This window comes from Mustela nigripes, chromosome 2 (assembly GCF_022355385.1).
Source record: "Mustela nigripes isolate SB6536 chromosome 2, MUSNIG.SB6536, whole genome shotgun sequence".
In the NCBI taxonomy this organism is placed as follows: domain Eukaryota; kingdom Metazoa; phylum Chordata; class Mammalia; order Carnivora; family Mustelidae; genus Mustela; species Mustela nigripes.
The window spans coordinates 153,489,968-153,504,780 of record NC_081558.1 but is presented as its reverse complement, the minus strand read 5'-3'; the positions used below and the strand labels follow the sequence as shown (position 1 = coordinate 153,504,780).

The window sequence follows — 14,813 nt, the reverse complement described above, 5'->3', positions numbered from 1 at the left end:
CTTTGTGACATGTATTTTAAACATTAATTAGTTTCTTTGGAGCTGTCTCTCAAGATAATTTAGAGATACACTGAAATAAACTCCTGTAGAAGTTAACTACTTTGGCAAAGAAGGACAACAAAGATAAATACAGGCAATAAACACATATAACAAAATCAAAACAGAAAGAACGTAAGTAATAGGGAAAGGGAAAATTTTGAGGTAAAGGTATAGGAAATCAGAGTAGAGACAAATGAAAGTAGTCACAAAGGTTTCGAAGGTTGGACTTTCTTTTCTTTCTTTTATTTCTGGTCAATGATAATCCTTACGTTAACTTGTTCTTCTTTCATTACAAGTTTTGAAGAGGGAGGCAGTTTATTTTTTTAACATTCTCCCCAAGTATTGACACACAGCACTAATTTCATAAATTAACAAATATCAATCCTTGCTTTTTGCCTGCATGAAAATTAAGATACCTTTTCAGCTTAGCTGATAAAAACTTTCTACTTTATAAAAGGTTTTTTTTTAAAGATTTTATTTATTTATTTGACAGACAGAGATCACAAGTAGGCAGAGAGGCAGGCAAAGAGAGAGAAAGAGAGGGAAGCAGGCTCCCTGCTGAGCAAAGAGCCCAATGCAGGGCTCAATCCCAGGACCCTGGGATCATGACCTGAGCCGAAGGCAGCGGCTTAACCCACTGAGCCACCCAGGCGCCCTATAAAAGGTTTTTTATATTAGTAAGAGAGATTCCAATTATATTGTCAGAAAATTCACTATAAGACAAAAAAGGTAATATTGGAAACTCTGCATCCTATAGATTTCCTTGCAAAATGAGCCGAATCCTAAACAGGTATCTGAGACCAGTTAACTATAAAAGGGGGATGGTCTGAAGGAGCACACTGCTTTGAGACTAAGAATTGACTCCAAAGGAGCAGATGTGCTTGTTTTTCTGACACACTCAAGAGACAGCCTATGAAGAATATATCTTATATTAAACCTAAAATTTAAACTGTGGGCTGACATGGAAGTATTACAAAGAGGTGGAAATAGAGATATTAGGAGATGTGGATCAATATTTATAAAGAGCTGAACTGAAAAGAATTTGTAAGGATAAAAAAATGGAGAGAATCCAAGTTATGTGGCAATGTACTAGGGACTGAGAGGAGAAAGACTAATCTAGGTGGAAGAAGGTTAACTGAGTGAGTTACACTAGGATATAAGCTTGGTTTCATGTTGAAAGGATAGATTACAAGAAGCACAAGTTGCTGAATACTATGTAGATTAAAAGGATGACGTCTTATGACACAATATAATATTACCAAGGAATCAGTTTAAGAAAACAAAGTGCACTGGAATTTGCAGAAAAGGAGAACAAGAGACTCAATATAGAGGAAAAGGAAGAAAACACTGCTACTAAGGTTAACACTGAAATGAAAAAGAATGCAGCAATGAATGCTAGTACTTTAAAAAAAAAAACAAACAAACAAAAACAAAAACACAACTGCTCAGCAGTAAACTCTTGGTTTTGGCTTAGGTCATAATCTCTGGGTCGTGAGATCAAGTCCTGTGTTAGGCTCCCTGCTCGGGGCAGAGTCTGCTTGAGGGTCTCTCCTTCTGTCCTTCCCTTCTTACCCCCCAGCTTGCCTCTCCCCCACTTTCTAATAGATAAATAAAACCTTCAAAAAAATTAGTTCTTATTAAGAAAGGAATATAAACACATAATAAAACATTCAAATAATACAAGGTATCATCAATGAAAAAGCAAGTTTCTCAACCACACTATACTCCCTGTTTCCCTTCCTAGGGGCAATCAATGTTATGGGTTTATTACCTATCATTCCAGAAATAATCATATACCTATATACATGTGGCTATACCATGTTTTTAAAACATAAAAATGAAAAAGCTTTATATAGTCCTGATCTTGTTTTTTAATTTTTCTAAGACATTATTCCTTTTTACAGTTGCATGTATTACATTAAATGTGTATATACTATAATTTATCTGGTCACTTTCCTACTAACATTTATAAACAATCTTATGATAAAAATCCCTGTATATACACTATTTTCAAGTATTTCTAAGGGACTAATTCCTACAAATTAAAATGCTGGAAAAAAGACTATACATATTTATAATTCTAACAGAATTTATTAAACTACTCTTATAAGAATCTGTAAATAGTGCATACTCCTTGAATAAGGACCATGGTATTTTTGTAGTGATACTGTAAAAGGTATACAGTTTTTTTTGTTCTGTTTTTTTTTTAAGTTAATTAATTTATTTATCTGACAGAGAGAGAGAGAGAGAGAGAGAGACAGCGAGAGAGGGAACACAAGCAGAGGGCGTGGGAGAGTGAGAAGCAGGATCCCTGCAGGGAGCGTGATGCAAGACTCAACCCCAGGGTGCTGAGATCATGACCCAAGCCAAAGGCAGATGCTTACCTACTGAGCCACCCAGGTGCACCCAAAGGCATATAATTTTAAAAGAGCATACAGGGTAGGAGGGTGGGACTGGGGAGGAGTGAAAGAAGGGAGAAGAAAAGAAAAAATCTTACCTTCCAAAGTCACAGAGTTTTAAAACAGCTGTATCTGGATCCAACAAGAGGTTCTGTGGTTTAATATCCCGATGGCATATTCCAAAGGAATGGATATAGGCTAAACTTCGGAACAGCTGATACATATACAACTGGAAAATATAGTAAAAATTAATGAAGACTTTGTCCCAAACAAATCAGAATCTTTTAAGCAGTAAATAAAGTAACAGATTTTCAGAAAAGAGCAGCACTCAATCTCCCTTTTATGAGTTTCATGTCATTTATATATTAATTAGCTAATTAAAGTTGCATTAACCATCTTATATTTGCACCATCCCCCTCAATAAAAAAAAGGAAATGTCACAATGTGATTTATAAATTTTTATTTTACTGACATCTTACCGCAAGCCTCCTAAAATGGACTATTAAAAAAAATACAGATGGAATAACCAGAAAGGTATTCCAGATCATGTGGCTAGCAAGTAACACTGTTTAGACCAGAAGCCAAGTATTCTGTTTTTTCCTAAGTTCACTATTCTTATTAAGTATGTACATTTTCATCTTTAGAATAATATTTTCCTGAGATGTCAGCCCTAGAGCTTACTGATAGAGGGGACCAGGAAAACTCACATGTGACTGAGAAAAATCTATAACCAATGATCTATCAAGACATCAGTAGCTACACCAATCTTCCTATATTATCTTTCAGAAATAAGTAGACTTTGAAATGCTATTAAAAAACGCATCCCTGGGGCACCTGGGTGGCTCAGTGAGTTAGAGCCCCTGCCTCCGGCTTGGGTTGTGGTCTCAGGATAGAGCCCTAAGTTGGGCTCTCTGCTCGGTGGGGAGCCTGCTTCCCCCTCTCTCTCTGCCTGCCTCTCTGCCTACTTGTGATCTGTGTGTGTGTGTGTGTGTGTGTGTGTGTGTGTGTCAAATAAATAAATAATGTATTTTTAAAAAAGGGGCCCCTGGGTAGCTTAGTGGGTTAAAGCCTCTGCCTTCAGCTCAGGTCATCGTCTCAGCGCCCTGGAATTGAGCCTTACGTTGGGCTCTCTGCTTAGCAGGGAGCCCGCTTCCTCCTCTCTCTGCCTTCCTCTCTGCCTACTTGTGATCTGTCTGTCAAATTAAAAAAAAAATGCATCCTTGCTGATTATTGACATCAAATTGAAGGGATATTTATTTCAATTCTATTATTAAAAAAATACACTGAGAAACTGACTCTGCAGGGAAGCTAGCTGAAGAAGACAGGGACTCTATCAAGAAAGTGAATATATCTTAAATCTGTTTATCCCAAGGCTGGTGTTTAAATTTTTCTGACTACTTACCTTCTGATCCCTACCTCAAAGTTATATATCATGGAAAGAATTTTTGAAATGAGTTCAACTCAAGTATATCAGTATCTTGGTTAAAATAACAACAAAGTCAAAGGTCAGGAAAGTACTGATAGAAGGCACTACCTTCAGAGGCTACTGTTAAGATTTACTAGGTTTGTTTTTTTTTAAGGTTATATTTATTTATTTGACAGAGATCACAAGTAGACAGAGAGGCAGACAGAGAGAGTTGGAAGCAGGCTCCCTGCTGAGCAGAGAACCCGATGCCTGGCTCCTTCCCAGGACCCTAGGATCATGACCTGAGCAGAAGGCAGAGGCTTTAACCCACTGGGCCACCCAGGTGCCCCAAGGCTTTAACCCACTGGGCCACCCAGGTGCCCCAAGGCTTACTAGTTTCTGGAAGTTAACATGAGGCCTACTTTTCTCCAGACAGGCCCTGATGAAAACTACAGAAAACTCAATTTCAGTACATTCTTAATGTTATACTGAACTAAAGCTGGAGGAGTTTAAGCCTTTTTAAAAATGAAGCATGATGTAAAATGTATGAAAGAGATCTTCAATAAGGTCAGCATTTTGTCCCCAAAGTTAGAATTAAGGGATGTAGGGGTGCCTGGGTGGCTCAGTGGGTTAAAGCCTCTGCCTTCGGCTCAGGTCATGGTCTCAGGGTCCTGGGATCAAGCCCTGCATAAGGCTGTCTGCTCAGCGGGAAGCCTGCTTCCTCCTCTCTCCCTGCTTGCCTCTCTGACTACTTGTAATCTCTATCAAATAAATAAATAAAATCTTTTTTAAAAAAAGAATTAAAGGATGTCGGTATTCCATATAATTTTAAAAAGCTTCCTAATTCTATCATGTTATTATTATTGTTCAAGATATCATCATATCTCCAAGTCCTAAAGCTTACTCTCAGAGTTCTAAAAGTTAAATTTACTACTACTAAGAAAATAAGCTCCAATAAGAAATTAAGTTCACAGCTATTAATTTATTTATTGCTGGGTCAGCAATCACCAGTGTGAAAAAAAATGTTTTGTCAAAAATGCTTAAGACCTGGGGCGCCTGGGTGGCTCAGTGGGTTAAGCCACTGCCTTCGGCTCAGGTCATGATCTCAGGGTCCTGGGATTGATTCCCGCATCAGGCTCTCTGCTCAGCAGGGGGCCTGCTTCCCTGCCCCTCTCTTTGCCTGCCTCTCTGCCTACTTGTGATCTCTGTCAAATAAATAAATAAAATCTTTAAAAAAAAAATTAAAATAAAAATAAAAAATAAAAATGCTTAAGACCTTAAATGAGACTGAGGCTTTTTTTTTTTTTACTACATTCATTCATCTAAAAGATCTAATCTGTATCCATTCTCCTCACTTTATCTTTTGAAAAGATACAGAAGAAATGTACAATTTCGTATCTATTTTGTTTTAGACTCTGTAAAAGTATATTTACAGGAAAATGGAGAGGCCTTCTCTACTATCAAGACAGCAGTAACAGTAACAAGAAAAAGCTACTATTCTAAGTGCTTTGCATGCATTTTCATTTAATCTTTATGTAATAATAGGCATTATTATTTTTATTTTCCATATAAAGTGCCTGAGGCAAAGAAGATAAGCAATTTATCCAAATCAGATACTAAATCAGATACTATTATTTTTACTTCATCTCCCAATCCAATATTTTTCACAAAACATAGTTTTATAAAACCAGGTAAAATGAATAAGTGAATGAGATCAAATTATCAATTTCAGACAATGTTCTTATCTTTTTTAAACTCTTAAATACTCCATAGTGGCTTGGGAAAGTATACCTCTTTAATAATGATTTCTGTGTTTTATCATATTTTTATTCTATTAAATGAAAGTGTAAAAATGTAACCATTAAATAGCTTGATCACCAAGTAAATACAAGAATGATAAACTCTTAGAAACTCAGGAGATATTTAGCACATGTTGAAATTCAAGATTGACTGATAGATTTTTTTAAAGATGTTATTTATTTATTTGTCAGAGAGAGAGAGAGAGAGAGAGCGAGAGAGGGAACACAAGCAGGGGGAGTGAGAGAGGGAGAAGCAGGCTTCCCGCTGAGCAAGCAGCCCCATGTGGGGCTTGATCCCAGGACTCTGGGATCATGACCTGAGCTGAAGGCAGACGCATAACAACTGAGCCACCCAGGCGCCCCTCAAGATTTATTCAATACATACTGTCAAACCAAGCCTGTTTTACCCTTTTGTTTAGTTCATTCTTGCAGGCACTCTGCGAGATGCATATTTATCCTCATTTTCATAGGTGTGGTAACTGAAGGCCAAATGAACAGTCTGATCTGTTACAAACTTATCAAATCTAACTCAAGTCCACTGTTCTTTCCTCTTTGCTACTAAATCTGTTTAAAACAAACAATACATAACAATTTTATGATTCACAAAAATGCAGCCAACTTTCTTGTGTCTCCAGACCAAGTTCTTTAAACTGTCTTTTCAATAAAAAAAAAAAATTAAAATTCACAATGATGATTTTCCTGGTTTCAGACTTTAATTTTAAAACCTACTTAGTTATAGAAGATGCTCATCAAAAGGCAAAGGTGCTCAAAACCTTTTTAACTTGTATAATAACCACCATCAACTACAAAGTGACCATACTATAAAAACTGAAGAAACGTTTAAAGCAATAATATAATATAATATAATATTACTTCTCCAGAAAAAATGAAAAAGTGGATGTCAAACAATTACAAAGGACTGCAGCTGCCATTCTGGTGTCATGTATGCTAAACAAGTATTTATTGGATGGTCAGGTCCATGAAGGCAAGAGTATATGTGTTTATTATTTTTACTTCATCTTCCAATCCAATATTTTTCACAAAACATAGTTTTATAAAACCAGGTAAAATGAATAAGTGAATGAGATCAAATTATCAATTTCAGACAATGTTCTTATCTTTTTTAAACTCTTAAAAATAAGAATAGATTTGAGTCCTTAAAAAACAGGCCAACAGCTCAGACTCTGGAAGGGCTACGGTTATATAAAAGAAGCATCCTTTTTTCCACAAGGGGGTGAAAGGAGTGTTAGATCTTTCCTTGTATGCCGACTTCAATATGCATATACCTTGTTTTCTTTTTTACAATATAGGATGCCAAAGATCTCATCCAAATATATGCTGTCAAAAACACTGAAAACATTGTGTGCCCGGGTGGTTTAGTCGGTTAAGCATCTGACTCGGTTTCAGCTCAGGTCATGATTTCAGAATCCTGAGATTGAACCCCGTGTTGGGCTTCCTGCTCAGCGCAGAGTCTGCTTGAGATTCTCTGCCCCTTCCCTCTCTGCTCATGCCCTCTCTTTCTCTAAAAATATACATAATCTTTAAAACAAAACAAACCACAGAAAATACAAGGCTCTTTACTACATTATTTGTAATAAGAAAAACAAAAACAAACACCTGAAGGGAAAACAACAGACCATTAGTAGGTAACCAGCTGAATAAATTAGGATATAGCCATATAATACACTAATGTGGAGCTATAAAAGGAAGGTGAAATAGCTATGTCTATCTATGTTAATAAAGAGTGATCTCCAGAATGTATTTTTAACTTAAAAAGTATCATGGAGGAAAAATGTACATATTATGTAACTATTTACATAAAAAGGAGGTGGAAAATAATTATATACATCTGCTTATTTTAAAAATGGGAGGACTATAAAAAATTTAAATATTTAACTGGGGGAGAGAGGAAATAGAGAAGAAACAGGTAAAAAAGTTAAACTTATTTGATGATAATCCTTATTTTTGTAGATTTTACTTTGGAACTTCATATTAATGTTGACATAAAATTTAAAGCAAAATTAATTTTAAAAAATATTTTTAGGGAGGGGTGGGGTCAGAAGGAGAAGAGAGAGAATCTTGAGCACACTCCATTTCCAGCAGGGAACCTGATGTGGGGCTCTGTCTCATAATCCTGAGATCATGATCTGAGCCAAAAACAAGAGTCAGGCTCTTAACTGACTGAGCCACCCAGGCACCGCATGAATAAAAAATTTTAAATGCAATCTTCAATAAAAGTAAAATGAAATAAACAAAGCTTGGAGTGCCTGGGTGGCTCAGTTGGTTAAGCGGCTGCCTTCAGCTCAGGTCAAGATCCCAGAGCCCAGGGATTGAGTCCTGCTTGATGGGCAGCCTGCATCTCCCTATCCACCACCTGTGCTCTCCTGTACATGCACTCTCTCTTTCTCCCTCAAATAAATATAAAAAAAAAAAAAAGAAAGAAATGAACAAAGCTTAATGATACATACTTGCACAGAGAGGAAATACTCAATTTAAGAGAAAAATTTTACTGTTCATACCTAATAAAATATACCATAGAAATAAAAAGAAATGCAAAGTGATCTTAAATTACTTTCACTTGGTTGTGGTAGTGTCACTATTATTATTCTAAGACTATTATAGGTAGAGTGTAGGACAGAACAAGTAATTATACTATCAATGTAAAATGGAATTTTTAGTGTAAGAGAAAGAAAATATAGATGGAAGATTGTTAACCCCCCTCAATATTTAATGAGCAATGTCAATCTATATTAACCTTTGAGATAAAAAAAAGATGTATTTTATATGAAAAGCTTATTGAAGTATTTTCTAACTCTGTGCACTAAAAAACCCAGAAAGAATAACCAACCCTGTAGCAATTACCTCTCCTAACATTAGAGACAGTAGTCTCTAAATATCATTTCTCACTTAAAGAATAAGGTCTCCTTGAAGAAAAGGTTGATTCCAAGTCTGGGGAAGAAATGTATAAGATGAACCTAGAACACTACCATGCTAGAAAGTAAAGAAGCTATCAAAGATTAGATTATTGAGACTCAGGCAAGAAGTTTTAAAACAAACCTACATAACAAATACCTTGTTGATCACTTCTGGAGGAACCTGTGAACCAACTAATTATAAATTTTTGTAAATTAAGGGATATAATCAAATACATATCCTGTATTTATTATATAAACTGTACCTCAGGTAATCAAATACTTGATGTGGGAAACTATTTCAGCTTATAAATTTTTTTGGATAAAGATTTCATTTATTTATTTGTTTGTTTATTTCAGAGAGAGAGAGAGAGACAGGGTGAGTGGTTGGGGGAGGGAGAGAAAGGTAGGGGAAGCAAATCTCAAGTGGACTCCACACTAAGCGCAGGGTGGATCTGACGACCTGAACTTGAAAACAAGAGCTGGATGCTCACCCAGGTAGGGCACCCAAGCGTCCTCCAGCTTATAAATAAAGAATGAATAATAACTTAAGAACATGCATATTTTGTAATCCTTTATAAATGAACAGATTTAGGCAATGATCAATGGTTACAAGCATCACAAAAAGATATTGTGTTCTTAAGGAAACCGCTCAATAATACATATGCAGTAGTCTTGAATCTTATAAAAATATATCTAATCACCAATTTGCAGGAAATACAGAAGGCAGAGCAACATATTAACACTACAGTAACCCAATCAGCAAAACTCAGACCATGAAACTGCACATCAACTGACCCAGTTTGTTTAATACCAAAGTGTAAGAGAGAATGGTTTATAAGTTAAAAGAAAAATTAGACACATATATAAGCCAATTATAAAATACGCACCTTACCCAATTCTAAGAAACTTAAAATCACACACACACACACACACACACACACAGGCAATAAAAATAGTAGATATCTAAAGGTGTTAGTGATTAACTATTTATTTGTATAGGTAAAGACAATGATATTATAACTAAGCTTTTAAAAAGAAAGACCCTATCATTTACACATATATACTGAAATAGTTACAGATGAAAATAACAGCATCTGTGACTTGCTTCAAAATAAAGGAAGTGGGGAGTAGAGGGTGGTATAGGTGAAACAAAAGTGGCCATGAACTGATCATTGTTCAAATAGTATAATGGGTACATGGGGGTTCATTATTCCATTTTCTCCTTTATTTCTATTTGAAATCTTCAATAATAAAAACATATATTTAGAGTGACCAAAGACAAGATCCTGAAACGAGTAAAATTTCTGTAGACAGATATAGGAAAAGAAAATCACTTGGCACATTTTATGTTAAATGGTGAGAGAACAGGTATTGGCTTAGCTTTGGAGCAATATAGATATGCTAGGAGGGAAGTGAACTCGAAGAGTAGATTCAACAGAGGTATTACTACCCCTCTCTCGGGAATTTTGCCAATTCAAAAGAATATGACCTATCTAACTACTTTAGTAACACTATGTATTTTTTGTTTTATAGTTATTTGTGTAATTGTTTTTCTTCTTATTAGAGAAGGAATAAAATATTTTATTAAGCTTCACATTGTTCTGCAATCATTTAGCATTTATTTGCTGAATTAGAGTTGAAATAAAAAACTCGTCTAACTACTGTGTACATCTTATTAAATGTCCACATGTTGTTTTTTTAAATCTAGTGTTAAGATTTTCTATTACTTTTATTTTACAGTCCCAAAAGTGCTTCCTCATATGTTAAGTTCACCTTACAGACCAACAATGCTTAATTGTGAGCAGTAAAGAAATGAATACAATTTTACCAACATGGAAGCTAAGTAGAGAGTAGATCAGTAACTGCCCAAAAGCACTTAATTTAATAGCAGAGTTGGGTCTCAAAACTAGGTCTTCAGGAACTAAATCTAGGGTTTCTTCTGCTTCATAAATCCATCAACATTCTAAACTGAGATGTTCAAAGATTACCTAGATTTAGGGACTTAAAAGGGGTAGTCTAGTGTGCAGATTATCTTGAATAGGACCCACTATTTTAAAATTAGAATAAAGTACTAAAGTACATTTGTAGTACAAAAACCGTGTCTTTTAGTTCCTCCTATTATCAACTTAACCACCAACTTCAACCAAGTTTGATAAGTCCAAATAAAATTATACTGGAAGCAGATTTTTAAATTCCTAGCACTGAATTCAACAGGAATACTGACTCCTTGTCATAATTATCTAGCTACCAAATTCCTGCTTTGGTACCCATTTTATCACTATAAAGTTTAAAATTGTAACTATTAAGCAAAATTCAGTACTCAATCTTAAGACATTCAGAGTCCATTTTATTTTCTAGAGTCACTCCTATAAAGGATAAAATGCAAAAAATTGTATTTAGATAGCTAGACTTTGAAATTTAACATCTAGTTAATTTTCACAATGTCATAGTTAAAAAATAATAATCTGTGTGTCAACCATACTTCAATAAAATTTTTTTAAAGATCTGAACAATCTAATAACAATAATAATGACAATAATGTTTCTAATCAGTGATCAAAACTTTAATCAGAATTATGCTGGATAAATTCCTAGCAACTCTTGAGTTCTTTCACAGAAGCTGACATTAGGTACTAAAAATTAAGTAACACCTTCAGAGAGTCTGTACATATTTAAAATTATAGGAAATTTAAACTTTAGCTACAGTTAAGCTGAATCTATAAATGGCAACATAATGTTTAATCTGATCATATATATACACTTTATAATTTTATATGATATGCCTGCTCCTTTTTCAGTCTATGCCATAATAAGGGTATCCGAAATTAAATAAACAGGTGTTATGGCCAGCAAAATTGAAATCCACAAATGTCTGTGAAAAAATTCACTTGTCAGAAATATGACAAGATATTTTTAATATGAGTGTCATCAAAGTTTAAAAGGTGAAGGTTTCACACTTTAAAATTATATAAGAATTCAATGAAGATCTAGCAATACCTACTTTGCAGCTTCCCCCACTTGGCATTATATACAATAATACAGTTAAAACATAGCCAGCACTTTCCTTGGCTCATATTAAGTACTTTTTAAAATGGGAAATTGCTCCATTTTTACATACCTTGACATAGATCACAGGGAGCGTCTGTTTGGCTCGACTATAGTGTCTGGCAACTCTGTATACTGTTTCCGGAACATAGTCCAGCACCAGATTAAGATAGACTTCATCCTTCTGAAAGAGTTCATTAAAAACAGAAAAAACAAAATTAGAAACTAGTATTTTATATACTCAGAGCAAAATCTCTATACATTTACTCAGATTTTTTTACTTTTAATTATTCACACTTTTAAGATTCATGCATTCAATTCTAATTATACAAAAGTAATTCAGAATATAGTCATAACAGTAAAAACAAGTCTACTGTACCTTTTTACTAACAATTTCATGGTAAAAAATAATAGCCATTTCAATACTGCTAAGATTTTTAATTATATTTAAACTATTATTTTGTAGTAAGATTTTAGAGGATATCACTTGTCACAAAATTTCCTATTTTCTAGTTTGAGAATCAGTGCCCTTTTATCCTATCAGGAAGCTGTCATGGTAGTAGAGTGAGTGCTAAATTAGCAGCAAAGATTTCCAGCTTTTGCTCGGCTACTAACTAATGTATACTAACTAATGCAACACTTAATCTCTCTAGGCTTCAGTTCCTTCAACTAAAATATGAAAAATTGGACTAGATGTTCTTCACAATTTCTCTACAACCTCTACAAAGAAGATTCTATGGTTATCTGATAGTCTATAATTAGTAAAATAATCACTTGTCTTATACAAGTAACTGAAATAAAAAGTAATTTATAAGGCAGCAAGTTACCATACTCACAAGTGTACACTGCAGGTCCTATCTTTAAACATCCTTTCTTAGCAGCCTAAAGACACCAATCCAAGATCAGTAGATAGAAAGAAAGGAATTCCAACTAAGTACCAAGCAGGAAAGAGGAACAGAGTGCTACCTCTACTCTGTTCATGTGAACAATATCAGATGGGTGAAATGAAGCAGAAAACAAAGTTGAGAATCACTGTGTTCAAATCTAGAAATGGCTGCTGAAGGGGAAAATCTGTAGATAAACAAATTTTCACAATCTGAAATCAATGTTACCTACCAAAACGAAGTAAAGAATTTCAGTTTTCAGCATTTACTGAGCATTTTCTACATGTCAGTAGCCACTGTAGAGGAAGTAAAGGTGGGGGCATAAAAGAGACAACATTTAAATGGAGTATGAAAGGAGCATTTAAGGCGTAGAAAAACTATGAAGGCATAGGAAAACAAGATGTGGGGTCAATGAAAAACAGCAGAGCTCAGGAAACAGTTTAGTGAGACAACGTGCCATCAACTCTACTACCTTTTCATTATCCCTCACTCTTCCACGTTCTCCTCTCTTCTCTCCATATCCAGCTTACATCACAAGGTCTACTATCACCCTCATTCTCTAACACGCGGTCAGTAAACAACAGCAAAGGCCTGCTGCCTATTTTTATAAATAAAGTTTTATAGGAACATAGCAATGTTCATTCATATAAGTATTTTCTATAGCTGCTCTGGGGCAGAGCTGAGTATATAACTGAGAGTATAGCCTGCAAAACCAAAAATATTTACTATCTGGCCCTTTATGAAAAAGTGTGCCAAGTCTGCTCTAATATATATCCTTTTCTTACACCAGACCTGTTTGATAAACCACAAACCTGGTTAAATCCAGCTACCCATTCATTCCATGCCTGCACCCAAACTGCTGAACATGGCTACAAAGAGATCTAAAACTGTGCTGCTTGGTTTCACAGTAAATTCATCATCAAGAAATTCAATTGGCCCAGCAATTACATATTTGCCTAGTCCTTTCACTTTTCCCAAATACTTGATTTCTTCTTTCAGTCTGACCTCCAATACCTGTCTTCCCATCCTCACCCTCAGCTGATGACCTGGCCTGCACCATTACATGTGCCCACCTACAGCATCCAACCCCATATGCTCCTATTTCCTTTCTCTAACTAGTGATAAAGTGACTAATATCCTTGTAAAGGCAAACCCTCTACATGTAAAAAATGGTACTATTCTGTTCTTCCTATGAAGAACTTCCTACATCTCCTATGAAGAACTTCCTACACTTCCAATATACTTGACCTTGCTAAGGCTAAAAACGTTAGAATCATCATTAGTTCCCCCACTCTCCTCCTTCTCCTACACATATACACACACGAAAGAAAGTATTAATGGTACTATCTTTAAAATTTATTCATGATCCAACCATTTCTTATCATCTTCATTGCTATAATCCTAGTCTGAACTACTATCACCTCTCATCTGGATTATGGCAGTATCCTCCCAAATGGTCTTTCTGCTTTCACCTTTCCCCTTTGGTCTAATCTCAACAAAACAGAAGTTAAATGGTAGCTCTTCTACTACACCTCATTAAGATTTATTCTTATAAAGTGGTCTACAAGGTCCTCCACACATACTTCCTTATTTCCATCCTCTACTGCTGCCCTGCTGCTTGTTCATCTCTACTGACAATAACTTCCTGCTGTTTCCTGAATACATTTGGCAGGATTTCATATTCAGGGCTTCTATACTGATCACCCCTTAAGCCTGGAATGTTCTCCTCCTTAGATATACACATTGCTCTTGTCTCAATTCCTTTAAATCCTGCTAAAATGTACTGTTTTAGAGTAGCTTTCCCTAATTGGGCTTTCACCAATTTCTCCATCCCATATTCTTACCTGCCCTGCCTACTTTATTTTTCCCCATGATACTTATCATTTTCTAACCACATAGTTTACTTTATATTGTCTCCTCCCCCCCCCCACCTAGACTAAGCTCAATGAGTGATAAGATTTTTGTCCGTTTTGTTCATCATTCTTCTCCACCTAGAATACTGCCTAGCACATAGTTGGTACTCAATAAATATCTGCTGAATGAATTAAGCACAAAAGCAATGAATACTATTTAAAAATTAGGATGGCAGTCATACACATCTGCTTTAACTCAAACAGCACTGTGAAAAGCAGGTATGGAGGTTGGGGGGAAGAGGGAAGTTGAGAGTGAAAGCAGTGTGAGCTTCTAGAAACGTCTTACAGGTATCCAAGACCTAGACTAGCGTTTAGACAATAAGGACTGAAAGAAAATGGAGGTTAGGAGAGGCAGGTATATTGGCTACCTAAACATGAGAGTAATAGAGAACCTCCTGAAGCAAAGAAATTGGGA

General features: G+C 35.4%; 1 protein-coding gene across 3 annotated transcripts in view; it reads right to left on the bottom strand.

Moving 5' to 3' along the window:
• GSK3B (glycogen synthase kinase 3 beta) overlaps positions 1 to 14,813 on the bottom strand; it is a 210,944-nt gene that overhangs the window by 71,928 nt on the left and 124,203 nt on the right. For all 3 annotated transcript variants that reach the window (XM_059391873.1, XM_059391871.1, XM_059391872.1), the window contains exons 4-5: positions 11,675 to 11,785; positions 2,537 to 2,667 (exon numbers count right to left, since the gene is read on the bottom strand). In XM_059391873.1, coding sequence (XP_059247856.1) covers positions 2,537 to 2,667; positions 11,675 to 11,785 — 242 coding nt within the window. The remainder of the gene's footprint in view (positions 1 to 2,536; positions 2,668 to 11,674; positions 11,786 to 14,813) is intronic.